This window comes from Struthio camelus, chromosome 2 (genome assembly GCF_040807025.1).
Source record: "Struthio camelus isolate bStrCam1 chromosome 2, bStrCam1.hap1, whole genome shotgun sequence".
NCBI classification, from domain to species: domain Eukaryota; kingdom Metazoa; phylum Chordata; class Aves; order Struthioniformes; family Struthionidae; genus Struthio; species Struthio camelus.
In genome coordinates this window covers 95,063,578-95,079,546 of record NC_090943.1, presented here as the reverse complement: position 1 = coordinate 95,079,546, position 15,969 = coordinate 95,063,578, and the positions used below count along the sequence as shown (strand labels likewise).

Sequence of the window (15,969 nt, the reverse complement as noted above, 5' to 3'; positions counted from 1 at the left end):
TACACTGTAATTTGAATGACCATTGAGGAAGGTATGATCTCACCTAGGTACTGGTGAGGTCACCTTCTGGAGGTGCTCTCCTCTGGGCTGCTAATTTCCAACCTCCGAATCATACCAACACTATGAATACCAACCAGAAAATGAGTAAATGATATATGTAGTGGACTAAATTCAAAACGTGACTGTCACTTTGTCAGGTTTAATAAATCACCTTTCCAAAAGTCCTCTGTTGATTCTTCTAATGCAATCACCCAAAGAGGGTGTGATTTAAGATAACGGCAAAACATGCAAGTCAAAAAAGATATGTAAACTTCACACAATGTTTACACATTATTATATTATAATTACTGCATATTTGTAATACTATTCAGCAGCAGTCAAATATTGCACAGCAGAAAAGGTAAACATCCGTTCTAGGTACAAAAATTACACACCTATTACTGAGAGCAAATAATAAAGAAAGGCAAGGAGACACAGAGAAACATGCACAAGAAAGGGGGACATAATGAAACAGTAACATGCTTCCTACCTGTCTGTAATTAACATTCCCTTCATGCTTCCTGAAGAATTCCAGAGCTCTATGTGCTGCAAAACAACATATTAAAATGCTGATTTGCAAGTATTGTGGCCAGGCCCATGCTTTGCTAGAAGCATTGTCAAAGATTAGAACATCCCACATTGTCATTTCTAAGCCAAGCGACACATGCATATGAAACTTAATTTCTCAAAAAAAACCCGTGCGGATTAGAGGGTATTTTTTCTCATCTACGGATCTAATGAATGTCGTTTCCGTGGCACACCTGGGCGCTGCGGTCTCATCAGTCCCTACTCCCCAGCTCCCAAACTGACTAACAAAGATGGAAGTGCCTCAGAGGACAAGAAGGGGGACTCTCTACGTCCACATCTGAGCTATAGCAACGAACCGACACTGATCACATATACAGGGGAGACGGGACAAAATTCTACCTGTAAAGGACCCAGGTGAATGGTATTTAAGCTTCACTGTTGCCCTAACCATTTAAAAAGGTACCTCTGGAATCAGCATGAAAGTTTAACAGCTTGATTAATATTTAACATGTAAGAAAGACAGCAAAAACACAAAGTCAGCAAAGTAAATGCCGTTATTTATTTACTGAACAGAGAGACATTCCTACTGCCAAACTGTTTATTAAGCAAGCATCAAAAGAGATAATGAAACAAAATCACTCAGCACTTTTAATGAAATCTCATTCTAATGTATGTTAAATCCCAGGGGAAATCCATGAAGAGCGTTCTAAAAACACATTTTTAAAAGGAACATCGCCTCTAAATTTATTGAGTTGAAACTACAAACGCATAAGTTATCTTCTTACCATCCCACACAGTTTTACTCATCACTTGAGCTATTTATAAACTAAGACCGATTTCTCCACCGAGACAGCCCAGAATATGCTGAATTTAATTTGATCGATACCAAATGAATTAAACTTGGAAAAAAAAAAATCTCATTCTGGAATAAGATCTAGACAAAACTGTGAGGGTTGGAATGATCTTTCACTCTGAATTGTACCCACTGTTGTTCTAACCCATCCTTATATAGATACGTTAAAAGGTAAGTTAAGGACCAATCTTGCACCAAAAAAGGAACAACCTTAAAAAGACAGAAAAGTCTATCGTTTTAAGACTCAACGTTTCAACACGTCAAGCTTATAGCTTCCAGGGTCTGAGACTCTCAGTTTGGCAACGTATTTTCTCTGTCTCCCATCCTCCCTGACTGCTTATTCATACGGGCCCGGATTCTGGAGGTTAAACCTTACAGGGAATTTTACTGGTGGACCTTCACAGCTCCACAGCATGCTGTCGATCTGCAGGGAGCCGGGGCAGGAAGAAAAGCCTGCCCACTCAAAGCTGCTTCCAAAAACGGGGCCATGGCAAGTAGGACACCACAAAGCGCTGCCAAGCGCACCGAACGTGATCAACATTTTGAACGGGCCGAACTTTCAATCACTTTCAAGTACTTTCAGGAGTCCGTACAGGATAGAATTTGGTGCTACTCTGGGGTGGGTTTTTTTTTCTTTTCCCCCCCTTTCCACAATTCCTTTTTTTCCCTGGAGTATTCAGTGTTTGCATTTGGCAATAGCTTTCAATGTCTTATCTTCGTGGACTTTTATTTGCACACGGATGAAAGGACCGATTTGAGCAGCATCAGAACTGAACCCAGTCATTAACGTCATTTTCAGACAAATGAACAACATTTGTCGTAAATGATGACTCAGTAGTTACATATACGGACTACTCTTTAGACAGCCAAGATCTTTAAATTAAGTATGTATAAGCTTTTTGTAACGGGCTTCCTTGATTAGGATAAAACGGCTGCTTTGGGACAACAGATCCGTAAGATTTTGTTTCTCTTTGCATAGTTCTCGCAAACACACTGTATTCTGTCAGATCTGTTACTTCCAGGTTTTCAGAAGCTCATTTTCAATAATTCGGGTTCTGAGCTTGCAAAAAGACTTATGCATTTGCCTAACTTCAGGCAGTGTGACTTATCCCATTGAATTCTATGGGAGTCTTCACATATCGTTAGGAAAAGCGCCCGTCCGCAGGACACGGCCGGAGGTGCGACGCCTGGTGAGGGCGCGTACCCTCCCTCTCAAGCCACCTCCACGAATCACCTCCGCTTTTAACTGGTTCAGCACCTGAGAAGACCACCTGAATACCGGCCACATCGTAGGTTTTGTCTTCTGTATGGCTAAGCAATAGATTTAGAACCAGCAAATGAGGAACAAAAATAATTAAAACTATCAATTACAATCAGTTACGAGTCAATGTTTCAGAATAATCTCATATGGGCCGAGAGTGCTCTCGCGAGAATCGCTGCAGAAAACAGATTTAAAAGATAACAGCTGCAAATAAGAAATTCAAACCAGAAATATTTCCCCACTGAGATGTTCACTTGGCTCTTTCCTCGACTCTCTACAGATCTAGGCTGTTTCGGCTACACACAAGCACCCACCAGAGAGAGATGCAGAACAAAATCTTCGCTATGTATGCTGGTCACAAATACAAATACAGTATAGTATTTTATCTACTTTATGCAGCTATGACAAACAACTAATACAAAGCTCTGTTGAAAACACAGCTACCAAAAATGATGTGCGCGTTAATCTCTAGTTTAAGTGGAACCGCTCAGCAATTTGCATAACGAGAAGCGTCCCCCCTACTGCTCCCACCACGCTCTACTTGCGTAAGACTTGGCAGGCGCAAGCATTCAGTTACACAACGCCCATATTTCCGAAGACAGAAAAAAGAGGCAATATCACCGATTCAAGCGTCCTACTTACAAGAACAGCAGAGCTCAGGTAGAAACTCCAAAAACAAACTCCACATCTATCCCATGTCGTTCAGCTTGTTAAAATATAAGGTGGAAAGCTCATCGCTTCAATGTTATTTCTTCTTTTTTTTTTTTTTTAACCCAGCCAAACCTGAATTTATTTTTCTTTGCAAGCAATTCAAAACACAGGAAAATTAACTGTGAACATATCTTACCTATTTCAACGTGTGTTGAAATTCCACTGGGGACACCTCTCTGACAGAGACCGGACAGTACAATCAGCAGAACAGACCCAACCTTCCAGCCAGCCATGATGCGGGGACGCTGCCTCACACCGATTTTTGCAAGCCGGGAGCAGGAGGGCTGTAGTGACCTTTGAAATGTAGGCTACGGGACGTGCCCTTCTCTTTCAAACACGTTGTCGACGCAGCAAGTAAAGCACCACCGCCGCATGCCAAAGGCCGTCCCATCCCGACGCCTCTCTTCACCTCACACGAAGCAACTCCTGACAAAGGCAGTCACCTAGAGCTGCGCTCCCCTTCCCACCCCCCTCATGCCGCTGGGCTTTGGGCAGCGTAACCGCCGCCGCTGCACCACAGCATCTTTCCTAAGACGCGGCAGAGGCACGGCGAAGGGGCCTGGCGCAGCTACCTCAGGCAGCAAAACGAAAAGCAGCCGCCAAAGCAGCAGGAGCAGAAGCAACGCTAGCTGCCAAGCTGCAAACCACCCGCACCTGTAAGCCCGGCCATCAGAAACGACGGCGCTTCGCATTTGTTACAGGCCTACGCTTAGAAAAAAATTGGGGGGAAAAATTATATTTGATTGGGGGGGGGGGAGGGAGGCAATTCACAGCGCACGGGGAGGCCCGTGGGGGAGCCCCCGGCAGGGCCACCGCTGGCCCCGTCGCACCCCGGGCCCCGCCGCCAGCTCCGCCCCCGGGGCGGCGCGGCCAGGCCGGGCGCCTCCCGCCGCAGCGCGGCCATGGCGAGCCTCCTGGCCCGGCGGGCCGCTGCCGCCGCCGCCCGCCGCCGCCGCCTCCTCCTGCCGCCGCCGGCGGGGTTGGCGGCGGTGCGTTGCGGTAGCTCGGCGCTGCCCGCCGGCCTGCTGCGCCGCGGCGGCTTGGTGGGCGGCCGCTGGGTGGAGGCGGCCGCCGCCTTCGCCGTGCGGGACCCGGCCAGCGGCGCCGAGCTGGGCCGGGTGGCCGACTGCGGCGTGGCCGAGGCGCGGGCGGCCGTGCGGGCCGCTCACGGGGCCGGCGCCGCTTGGAGCCGCCTCCCCGCCAAGGTGAGAGGCCGAGGAAGATGGCGGCGGGGCCGTTGTTTGGGGGCGGGTGATGGGGACGGGGAGGGCAGGAGCAGCCGGGAGCCGCCTCGGCGGCGCAGGGCCTGGCAGCCCTGTCGGGGGCCTGCCGGGGACCCGCTGTTCCTCGGCCCGAAACCGCGGCACCCCCCTCTCTCTTTGCAGGAGAGGAGCGCGCTGCTTCGCCAGTGGTACCGCTTGATGGTGGAGAGTAAAGATGACCTGGCTAAGATAATAACGGCGGAGAACGTGAGTGCCGCCGGTGAAAACCGGGCAGAGCCCGGGGGAGAAGCGGCGGGGGGAGCCGAGCGCTCCCCAGCCACCCGTCTGACGGCGGCGCGCTGCGGTTGGGGCCTGCGGGCAGGGGTCTTGGGCCTCTGCTCGCCTTTCGCGGGCCCTGTGTGTAGGGCAACTCAGCAGCGGTAGCGTTTTCGGGAGAAATAACTGCCCCTGCAATTTTCGTGTTGATCCAGTGGAGCAATTCGGATCATCGCGCTCCGTGGAAAGATACCCATAAACCTTCCTAGAGCCAGCAAGGTACCCAGGTAACCCAGGCATTTAAGTAGCATCTCTTAGCTCCAGGTTCCGTGAAAATTGGCAGTTTGCCATGTGGTAACGTCTGTGTTTCAGAAACCTAACGTGCTAACGTTAAAATGAAACTGAAAACTATCAGAATACTTAGCATGCATTTCACCAGTTAGGCATGGTATTTTTTTTACAAAATTATTGACTTTTTAGAAGTTGAGTTTTAGTGTATGTATGGCACATTCACTTCTGTCCGTTAGGTCAGTCCATAACGTTTCAAACGTTGCTCTTTCTTACATATGTAGAGTCCCTTCTTTTGAGGAGAATAGTACCTAGAAACCCACCTGAAGTCAGACCCCCGTTGTGCTTTGTGATGCACAGAAGTGTATGTAAGCCTAAACTGTGGTCTTAATGGCATAAATGTTTGTTTTATCAGAGTTCCATTGACTTGGACAAAATTACGGAAAAATTATGTGCATACACAAGAGGAAACTGATGCAAGTATCACGTTTGTCCTTAGTAGGGGAAATTAAGATCAGAATAATAGATTTTTCTGTTCTGTACTGCTTGAGTTTAACGGTTAGATTCACTAATCATACTTAGTAAAACAAAGTTGCTAATCGGAGAGCTAGAAAGGATCAGCCTATATGTCCAGATATGCAATAAAAATCACGAAGAAGCACAAGCTTTGATGGGGATCATGGGTTGCCCTTCTTGAAGTCTCCTTCTTACTGCAGTTTACCTAATTCCAATCTTCTAAGGAAAAAGAAGCCACCTGACAAGTAATCATTGCAGTAATGATGATATTGTTTGTCCTGCATGTTCCTTTAAACTCCTACCCTGACAAACAGGATCTGTAGTTAGGCCTCAGTGGTCTCACTAAAACCCCTGATGTTTATGTTTAGGAGCTTATGTCTACCTCAGTGTTTCTGTTTGGATCAGAGTAGCTATTAAAGCAAGTGTCCCAGTTGTGCTCACTTTGGTTTGCACCACAGAGCTGTCTGGGAATTCACAGACTGGGTTCCTTTTGGTTGAAGCTGTACTGGAGGATACTCCAGGCACTCCTCTGTTGTGTTCCACCTGCCAGTGGTCCCTCAGTCGTCCACTGGACCATACCTGGAGCTAGCCCAAAGTAACACTTGCCCCCAAAAGTATCCCTGACATAAGGGCATATTTTGCCTTTTTACTGCCTGCTTCAAAATGGTAATACCAGCTAACTGCAGAGTCTGTAAATAAACATATTCCATATTTGTTATTAAGTTCTCTGTCTAGCCCAGGTGTAAAGCCAGGCACAACAGACAAAGCGCTGACTGTACAATGACCGTATATTGGAACTGCTGGTGAAATTATGTAATCATTGTCGGAAATTACAGCATACATGATACGGGATTATAAAGCACTCTAGAACAGAAACTCTGAAGTGACTTAAAATTGTTTTTGTCTTCACTCTGATCTAATCCAAGGGTAAACCTCTGAAAGAAGCACAGGGTGAAGTCCTGTATTCTGCCTCATTTCTGGAATGGTTTGCAGAAGAAGCTCGCCGAGTTTATGGTGATGTCATTCCAGCATCTGCAAAAGACAGAAGAATCCTGGTGCTGAAACAGCCAGTAGGAGTGGCAGCTATTATAACCCCAGTAAGCACAGCTGAATTTTCAGATCACGTGAAGGTTTTCAACTCAGCTCACACCATGAGGCCTTATGGCTCCTCCTGCCATAGGAAACACCCATGGAAGGTTTCATTTCTGTGTTGTACTCACTTCTTCCTGGGTTGGCAGTACTTGTTGTGATGTTCACTTAGGACAAAGCATGTCACGCAGGTCTGTTTAGATTATCACGTAACTGCAGAAAGTGTCTGCTATTTGTACGGAAGCAGGCAACATTTTCCCAAGTTTGATTTTTTACCTTTCTCTCATCCTAGTGGAATTTCCCCAGCGCTATGATTACCCGGAAGGTTGGTGCAGCTCTGGCAGCTGGCTGTACAGTAGTAGTGAAACCTGCAGAGGACACACCTCTATCAGCATTAGCTCTTGGAGAGGTGAGCTTTTATGCTAAACTTTACATTAGCAACGAACTGAAGCTGCAGATAAGAATCCGCAAATGGGAAGTCAAGTGGGCTTTGAAGATAGCTGTAGCCAAGCTTGTACGTGAAGAAAGGACAAGTTGGCTCAACTGATTCAGAGGTTTTAATTTGATTACTAACCCTTGAGAGTTGCCTTGAATATGGTCAAAAGCCCCAAAGTAGATCTCACCATTTAACCGCACATGAAACATCTTCATATCTTTTCTTTGGTTACTTTGAATGACAGCCAACTTAAACAGGAGTGAAGCCACTCTCTGACACTGTGGCACCTTTTATTAGTTGTGCTGCACACCTTGGGGCTTCCACTGACTTACAGACTGGTTTCTTCAAAGCACTAAACAAGCATTACTCATTTCTCCATTACCTGTTACATGTTCCTGTTACAAAATTTAACTGATAATGCAATTTCTGTGTTTCTCTCGTTGCAGCTTGCAAACCAGGCTGGAATTCCAGCAGGAGTGTATAATGTTGTTCCTTGTTCCAGACAGCAGGCACCAGCTGTAGGGGAGGTGTTGTGCACTGATCCTTTGGTAGCCAAAATATCTTTTACTGGCTCCACTGCAACAGGAAAGGTACATAAGTGCACAGAATATCCTTGAAGATTGTTACTGTGATTATATTGCAAAGGTAGGGGGAAAGTGTGTGTTTACATATAGAGCCTTTGTCCTTTTTTCTGGCTGCGGTACACTGTTTGTCCAAATGAGCGTGTACTACTTGAGATGCTGTCTATTTACTTCGGTATCAGTACTTCACAGAAGGATGCCTTTGTGCCACTTCTGGGTAATTGCCTTTTATCAAATTGTAACCTGAACAGTGCTGTACAAGATACTGCCGTTCCATATTACATGGTGAGAGCACAGTAATAGGAACGCTGAAATTGGATTTCAAATGTGCCGTTTGGGAACGGCTTCTGTAGTTGAGAGGAAGCGTTAGAGAAGTGAGGTCCTTGCTTTATTGTCTCCTGTCTCCTTAGTCAATAAGCAGTGTTTTACTTCAGCATCCCTAATGAAATCAATAATACTGCAGAGCGTGGCTAGAGGTGGTAGAATCCTGTGGGATGGCCATGGGAGGAATGAAGAACGAGTCCGATGTTAAGACAGATCTTATCCCCACGTTCTGTCAGGTCTTGGGAAAATTTCACAAGATTGATCAAGTTTTTCATTCTCAACAAACAAGTGAACAAGCAATTGTGAGTGACAGTATCAGTGATAGAAGCCCAATCTGAACTGAAGTTGATGGAAATCCTTTTCTTAACCTTTTCTTGGCCTCATTTCATGTCAAGATTTTAATGAAGGAAATTATTCCCTGTATTTGTAATGGGAGAAAACATATGGTCTAGATTATAGAAAAGATACAGATTAATTCTCCACCAGAGTTAAGTTTTTCACTGCCTTCCATCTGTAAGTTCTGTGGTTCCATAGTTTTACCTCTGGGAGAGGTACAGATTTCTGTCTCCTCTGTTACCTACAGATACTGCTGAAACATGCAGCTGGCACTGTGAAGCGAGTTTCCATGGAGCTTGGAGGGCATGCTCCTTTTATAGTGTTTGATAGTGCCAATGTGGACCGTGCTGTTGCAGGAGCCCTTGCTTCTAAATATAGAAACTCAGGGCAGGTAAGAGTAACCTTTTTTTTTTTTCCATGCTTTGGGAAAGTGAAAAGCTATACGTAGAGTTTAAGCTTTAAATGAGGTATTTCTAGGCTATAAATAAGCTATTCTTTAAAAAAAAAAAAAAAAGCATAAACACTTCTGTGAAGGGAAAGGGGCTGGATTCTCATCTCTCTGCACTTAAGCCAGTTATCAAACAGCACGTCTGAAGAATAATATTGTAAAATTCCGTGTACTTTCACAGTGCGTATGGCTCTGTTATTAACACTAGCAATGAGAAGGAAAATGTTTACTAGGATCCCTCCCAAGAGTGTGAGAAGTGATGGGCCATTTTATCAAATGGATTACTTAATAAGCATTCAATTCATTTATTGGAGAGCTGGAGCTGCGAAAAGGCATTGTCTTGCTTCAGTTCTCACGATTATGTTTTGTAACCTGTTTTTAGCAGTTTCTTAAAATAGTGACTTCCAGTCTCATGATAAACGTTCCTATCTGTGAGACTGTATGTCCGATCCCAGTCTTTCTTGTGCTCTGAAAGCACCCAGCAGAGTTAAGGTGACCGAAATGCCAGGAAACACACCTGCCTAGATTGTCCACGGCAAGGAGTTTAAAAAATAAAATAAAATAATAGGCAGGCTTCAAGTGTACTTTGCCTCAAATGTATTTTACTTAAAGTCAAAAAACTTTTGGTAAAAGCACAACTTTTCAGAACAGTCAGCTGTGTGGGCTGTATGAAGGCTGTTCCAGCCTTAGGAGAATTACATCTAGGAGAAGTGACTGTTAAGTTGAAGAACAACTCCAGCCGTGGAGAAAAAGCAAGTTTTTGAGCGGATTGGAAAGTCATTTGGTTGGGAAAATGTTTACTAGTGGTGCTTGAATAACACAAAAAGAAAACAAGACTAGTCTTAGGAAGAAAGAAAGGAAACAAAAGAGTGAGACTGGAAAGTAGGCAAGGACTGCTGAGTGGTCAGATACACATTGGACAGGACAACACCTAACATACAAGGCACCTTTTGCGCAGGATGTTGCATGGAAGAACAAGGAGCTCTAGAATGTCACAGGTAACGTAGTTGGATAGAAGAGGGAATATTACTTCTGAGAGACTGTAGTAAGATAGGATGTGGTCAAGCAAACGGGTAGCACAAATGAGTGCGTTAGTAGGTCACTGAAAACACTTCAAAACAAATTCCAGGAAGAAAGAAAACTCAAACTCAATTAATGAAGCAGTTAGACAAAAAGACCCTTCACCACCTCTTTCAGTGGACTTGTAGTTCTCTTGCTCAGCCCGGCATTCTGTGGTCTCTAATTAGAGATACCTCTTACAACTTTTGGACCTTCATTGATTCACGTATGAGAGTCCACAAAGCTCAGAAAACCTTTTTCCAGCATGAGCAACTTCTATTAGCAGTATGGGGTGTTTCACGCACATACTGACAGCTTGTTGAAATTGGATTTCTAAAGCGAGTGGAGTGATGAAAGAAGTAGCAGCTTAGGAGAAGCTTGTTAACAGCTTAGGTTGATGGAGAAAAGGAAGAGGACAGATCACTGTAGTAATCCAATATGGTGCTATGAAAGCCAGAATTAATTCATGCATAAATAAAATACAATACAAATTACTATTTGTTGTACCTTTTAATGTTTGTTTTCAGACCTGTGTTTGCACAAACCGTTTCCTGGTGCAAAAGGGGATCCATGACAAATTTGTGGAGAAGTTTGCTAAAGCCATAGAGAGCGAGCTACGTGTTGGAAATGGATTTGATGCAAAAACTACGCAGGGGCCGTTAATTAATGAAAAAGCAGTGGAGAAGGTACAAATAAAAGATTTCATTTTTGACAACCTAATTTCCTTTTCATGATCCATAAAGTAACTTTGGATTTATATTAAACTTCTTTTTATACTTATTTTCTTAGAACATACTTACCGTGTGGCTGGTTTTCTGGAATTGTCCTCTCTTCCAAGCCCGTGTGTATATATAAGTATCATTCCCCTACATGCATTAGGGAGAAAGATTGTTCTGCCAAGAGAAATAGATTCTTCCTAATTATTTCCTAGCTGTTCTAAAGAGGACCATTTACTGAAACTGGATACACTGTCAGAGTTGTGTAGTGATTCTGCAATCCAGAGGTACTGTGAATCGGGACTTATTTCGAAGAAAAGTGCGTCTTGCAAAAGCCGAGCAGAATAATGCATTGAGGTTAGAAATACCAGAGCTCTGGATGTTGGAATCATTTGAAACCTTCTATGAATGGTTTGGGTCTCCTGTTTTGGATGACTTCCGACTCCAGGAAAACGAATTTTTTTGGAATTGCAATAAGTCAAACTTTCTATAGTATTTCCTTTCACTTTTCCTGAGGTTAAAGATTATTACATTATGTGGTTCATACTTTCTAATATGTTATGTCTTGGTTAAATGCAGCCTTGGTTTCATTCCCATTCTACGTGAATGCTGTCAGATTCCTTGAGTTCATAAAATGCCGGAATATATAACGATTTAGGGTTATTTGGGAGACAAGTGACACAATATTTTGATTTCTTTGAAGTATATGGATGTAAGAAAATGCCTTCCCTTTATGCCTCGAAAAAGTATAGTGCATGTGTATCATAAACACGTACCTACACATGCGTGAGAACGGTATAGAGACATTTAAGTGCTTTTCAGTTATTTCAAAGAACAGAATTTTAGGTAGAAAATACTACTTCAGTTTTCTCATTACTTGCCTGTCTTTGGATGAACTGTAGATACAGAGGTTCTCATGACCATTGACGTTGCGTGCTTTCTGTCCTTGTTGGAACATGGGTGGAGAATGTTCTTGCCAGTGCCACCCTGAGGGTTTACTTCTATGGTCCACTTCTCTTTAAATGACAGTCTCCTACTTCCGTTTTCACAGCCCTTGCTCATGGATGTCAGGTGCACTTCTCAGTCCTGCAGAGACTTTTATACATTTTGGATATACTCCTTTCATTTCAGTAGAAAAGTTGCATCTTTTATCTCTGTGGGACTGGGGCTATACTCATAATTTATCCCTCTGAAATAATGTCTGAGTGAGAGAAATTAAAATTCAAGAGAAAATTTGAATTAACACTGCAAATGGCCTTCTGCAAGGTCCTCTCTTGAGAATTTTCTGTTTAATACTGGGGAGTAGTGTTACTGCTGTACCTTCTTAAAAATTAACTTTGAGATTTTTATTTTGCATACCTCAGGTAGAGAGACACATTAGTGATGCAGTTTCTCAAGGAGCATCCATTGTGACTGGAGGGAAACGACACAGCTTGGGGAAGAACTTCTTTGAGCCAACGTTACTTAGTAACGTTACAACAAAAATGCTTTGCACCCAAGAAGAAACATTTGGTCCTTTAGCACCAGTTATCAAGTAAGATTGTTCATTTTCCAGACTAAAAATAGCAATAGAAGATTAGTCAAAGATTATTTTGTGTAAATAATGTTTTAATCAGCATTTGCTGAAGTATACTTTTATAAGCTCACACTGGTCTTGTAGTAGGACTGGGGTACGCACGTGAAAACTTACTTTGGATATCTGGTTTGTTTGTTTCTCTCTCTTGACCTGTTTTTAGTATGAGCGCAGCTTTTTGAAAATGATTCTTTTAAACTGCGTCAGCAGTTAAGCAAGGGAGAATAGCTGCAAAACCCCCATCAATTTCATGCTTTGCAGAATGAAGGGGGAGGCAGGGCTTGGTAATTATTTGTCATATGACATGCTAGGCCTAAGTTCTTTTGATCAAGGATGACTTAACTCTCTAGCTTTCTTTTCCTCCTTAAAACAATCCCACCTCCATCCACAGTGATTGAATATGATGAGTTGCAACTGGAGGAACACATCATCGTGTCTCATAGTTGAGTGCTTGTGTAGGCAGGGAAATTGGTGGGCTAACTCATGACAGGCAAATATTTTACTCACTCACAGTATGTAGGGAGGATGAAGACACAATCCTATCTACCTAACTGCTCTTCAAATTAAGGGAAGTGGTAGAAAATCCATTGCTTCAAAATGAAAATTAAATCAGATGCTGAAAATACTTTTGGGGAAAAATGTTTATTTTTTTATTTCTGATACTGCTGAGATGCAGCCTTAAGTCAACAAGATGGCGTTTGAACTGTAAACCTCATTTGCATTTTTTTTTCTTTATATTGACAGGTTTGAGACTGAGGAAGAAGCTATTGCTATAGCAAATGCATCCAACGTGGGTTTAGCAGGTATGCCTCTTGGAGAGATGAAAATATATCTGTGTTTTTATGAACTTTAATGCTTCAGTTAGTTAAGGAGATGAGAATTTTTAATGAAATGAGAGTCATAATGTCAATAAGTATCTTTTCTACAGTCTTTTGCAATTGTTCCTTCTGACTTTAACTCCTGTATTTCTGTGCCTGCATGACAGGATATTTCTACTCCCAAGATCCAGCTCAGATCTGGAGAGTTGCAGAGCAGCTGGAGGTTGGAATGGTTGGTGTCAATGAAGGCATAGTCTCCTCAGTGGAGAGTCCTTTTGGTGGAGTAAAACAGTCTGGCTTAGGACGAGAGGGTTCAAAATATGGCATTGATGAATACCTAGAAATAAAATATGTCTGCTTTGGCGGCTTATAAATTTTTTCAAAAAGCACAATTCCCAAAAGTTTGGAAAATAGTGCTGTAGTTTTAATAAGTTTGTAGAGCCAGGAATATGTATGAATGCAACTTTTCTGTTCTGTAAAAATAAGTAATCCTGTTGTGTGAGTATGCATAGAGATGTTTGTTTACTACATTCTGTGCTGCCGTATATTTTTACATGTCCTCTGTTTATCCATTCAGTTTTTCAATAATACGATCACAATGCCCATTATGTTCTATAAGGAGCTGGGAAGAATACATATGTATTATTTTTAGATTACCCCTGTGTAAGTGGGAATGACCTGGAGACTTGTGCATAATGAAAACAGATCATCCTAAGTCATGTAAAGGAAGAAAATAGACTACCTTTTTCTGCTATAACGTTTGAGTGTATGTGTAGGACATGATAAATGTTGGGGAGGGTAGTCTTCCTTGAGAGTTTGGTGCAAATAATGACATTTTTTAGTCTGCATTTTCTAGCCTGTTTCTCTAGAAGCAGGGTTTTTTTTTTTTTCAAAAATTGTGAGAGATTCTGATGTTCATGCTTTTAGCTACAGCTAGACAGTTGCAGGCAAAGGCTTAGCTTTGTCAATACCTGGTAAAGCTAACTGCAGAGCTGTTCAGCTTTGGGCTTCTCAGCAAAGAGCTCAAACAGCTTGGAAGTTTGGGATCAAATAGGATCTTGTTTGGTACATATGTGAGCTGCAGCACTCCCAGGAGAAGGGCAGTGCAGTACAGTTACTGCCTTAGCAAGCAGCAGGAAGAAGAGAGGATGCTTATTTGCAGACTACAAGAAGGTATGAGGGACTACCTGGTAAGTCCCAAGTGTGGTGACATAATGATACACATCAGTTCCCTTCTGTGAAGTGAAGGTGACTGTTCCTGGGTAGAAGGAAAGTCAGTGATGCAAATGTTGCTCTATATCTGAAGAATGTTACTCTCCACCTCCAAAGAACATAAGCAGATGGTTTGGTTCCTCGGGGCTTTATGCCTTGAATTGGGTTAACTCTTGTAGAGGAAAACATCCATTACAAAGGAAGGTTTAAAAACCTTTAAATGTGGCTACTTTGTGGGCTAATCAAGATGTGAATAGAAGTGATTAGAGGTGAGATTTTTGTACCTCACCCCATTATTTTAACTGTCCTCTTTAAAAGAGGACAAAGTTTCCTTAATGTAAAATAAGGAAATAATGCTTAAACATTATTTCAGTAGAAGCAAAAAGAAGCACTTTAAGAAAAAAAGTGTGCAATGTAATTTGGTAAATAAACCAGCATTGCAAGGGGAAAGGGGAAGACATTTTATCTCCTGTGTTGGTTAATTTCTATTTAACCAATTATTTAATAAATAAAAGAAGGCAGGAAAGCCTCTACACTAATGAATGTACCCTATGCAGTAAGACAGGCAAAAGATAGTAGATAGGCAAAAAATAGTAGTTAGGCAAAAAGGTACCACATAACATAAGATAACTTGGGGGGGGGGGCAGTGAAGGGGAAGAGCAAGCCAGAGTAGAATGTCACAGGGTTTTTTTTAAAAAGCGCACATAAGGTAGCATTGACTGCTAACCATAAAAAATATTTAGAAATGAGTATGTTTGTGCAACACTTAGACATTTTACTGACAAAGACAGTCTCATGTGCATCATGCCAACTAAAGGGCAGGTAAAGGACACTTAACCGTTCTTCCAGAAATTCTTAATGCTATTATCAGCTGCAGCACATGCTTGTTGTCAGGAACAAAAAAAAAAAAAGTGGTCTATTTCTGTACTAGCTACAAGAAGTTTTTTTCTAGCCACCTTCAAAACTTACATTACTTGCACCTACAGGCTGCAAGATTGGGGGAATATGATGCCATTTGGCAGCTTTGGCTGCTAATAGTTGGTTAGTTCTTACTGGAAAGAATGGGGAGACAAAAAAAAGTTGCAAGTCAGTGGCTGGGTACCACAGTGCAGCGATGCAGACACCTGTGTAGACTGGTGGAATATCTACAACTTAAATTGCACAGACTACAATATTAAAGTTACCTCTAACTGCTGTAGCCCAGTGCAGTCTTTAACATAGGTGTACCTCTTGGGACAGTGTGGTTGGAGGATAAGTACTTTAGCCTTCCCCTTCATTCATTGCAAAACTAGCAATCTGATGCATTGGTGCATTTATAATATTGCTGTCTCTTCTGAGAATAGCACTGCTAAAATTAAATGTTTACCTTTCTCCAGCATAAAAGACCTGTTACTGTACCTGATAACAAGCACAAACCATAATTATTAATAGCATATGTAATAAACTTTAAAATATCTTTGTTTAGACTGGATTATGGTTGGATTCCAGCATAGCATCCTTGTGTAGGAATGGTCTATATCAGTAAGCAGAGAATAATCTTAAATTGTATTCATAGCAAAAGCTGTGATTCTTTAACAAAGTATATACTTGAATTCTTAAACTTCATTTATGTTAAGATTATATTTGTCAAGTTCACAATTTGTGGATATTAAACTGTGATTGAAAAACATGTCAGTTAATAAATAACTTCTGTGAAAGCACTA

The 15,969-nt window shown here is 42.4% G+C and overlaps 2 protein-coding genes across 3 annotated transcripts in view; one reads left to right on the top strand and one right to left on the bottom strand.

Annotated features, from left to right (window-relative positions):
• The window catches only part of GPLD1 (glycosylphosphatidylinositol specific phospholipase D1), a 26,850-nt gene extending 22,612 nt beyond the window's left edge, over nucleotides 1-4,238 (bottom strand). For both annotated transcript variants that reach the window (XR_011139027.1, XM_009688770.2), the window contains exons 1-2: nucleotides 3,529-4,238; nucleotides 530-585 (exon numbers count right to left, since the gene is read on the bottom strand). Coding sequence is in view for 1 of the 2 variants with exons in the window: in XM_009688770.2 (XP_009687065.2) it covers nucleotides 530-585; nucleotides 3,529-3,625 (153 nt within the window). In the remaining variant the exon portion in view is untranslated. The remainder of the gene's footprint in view (nucleotides 1-529; nucleotides 586-3,528) is intronic.
• Nucleotides 4,229-15,969, top strand: ALDH5A1 (aldehyde dehydrogenase 5 family member A1). Its single transcript, XM_068931673.1, has 10 exons — nucleotides 4,229-4,597; nucleotides 4,778-4,861; nucleotides 6,601-6,771; nucleotides 7,056-7,172; nucleotides 7,646-7,789; nucleotides 8,688-8,831; nucleotides 10,475-10,633; nucleotides 12,028-12,197; nucleotides 12,981-13,039; nucleotides 13,222-15,969. Exons 1-10 carry the CDS (start codon nucleotides 4,295-4,297, stop codon nucleotides 13,425-13,427), a joined length of 1,557 nt encoding a protein of 518 aa, XP_068787774.1. The 5' UTR covers nucleotides 4,229-4,294; the 3' UTR covers nucleotides 13,428-15,969.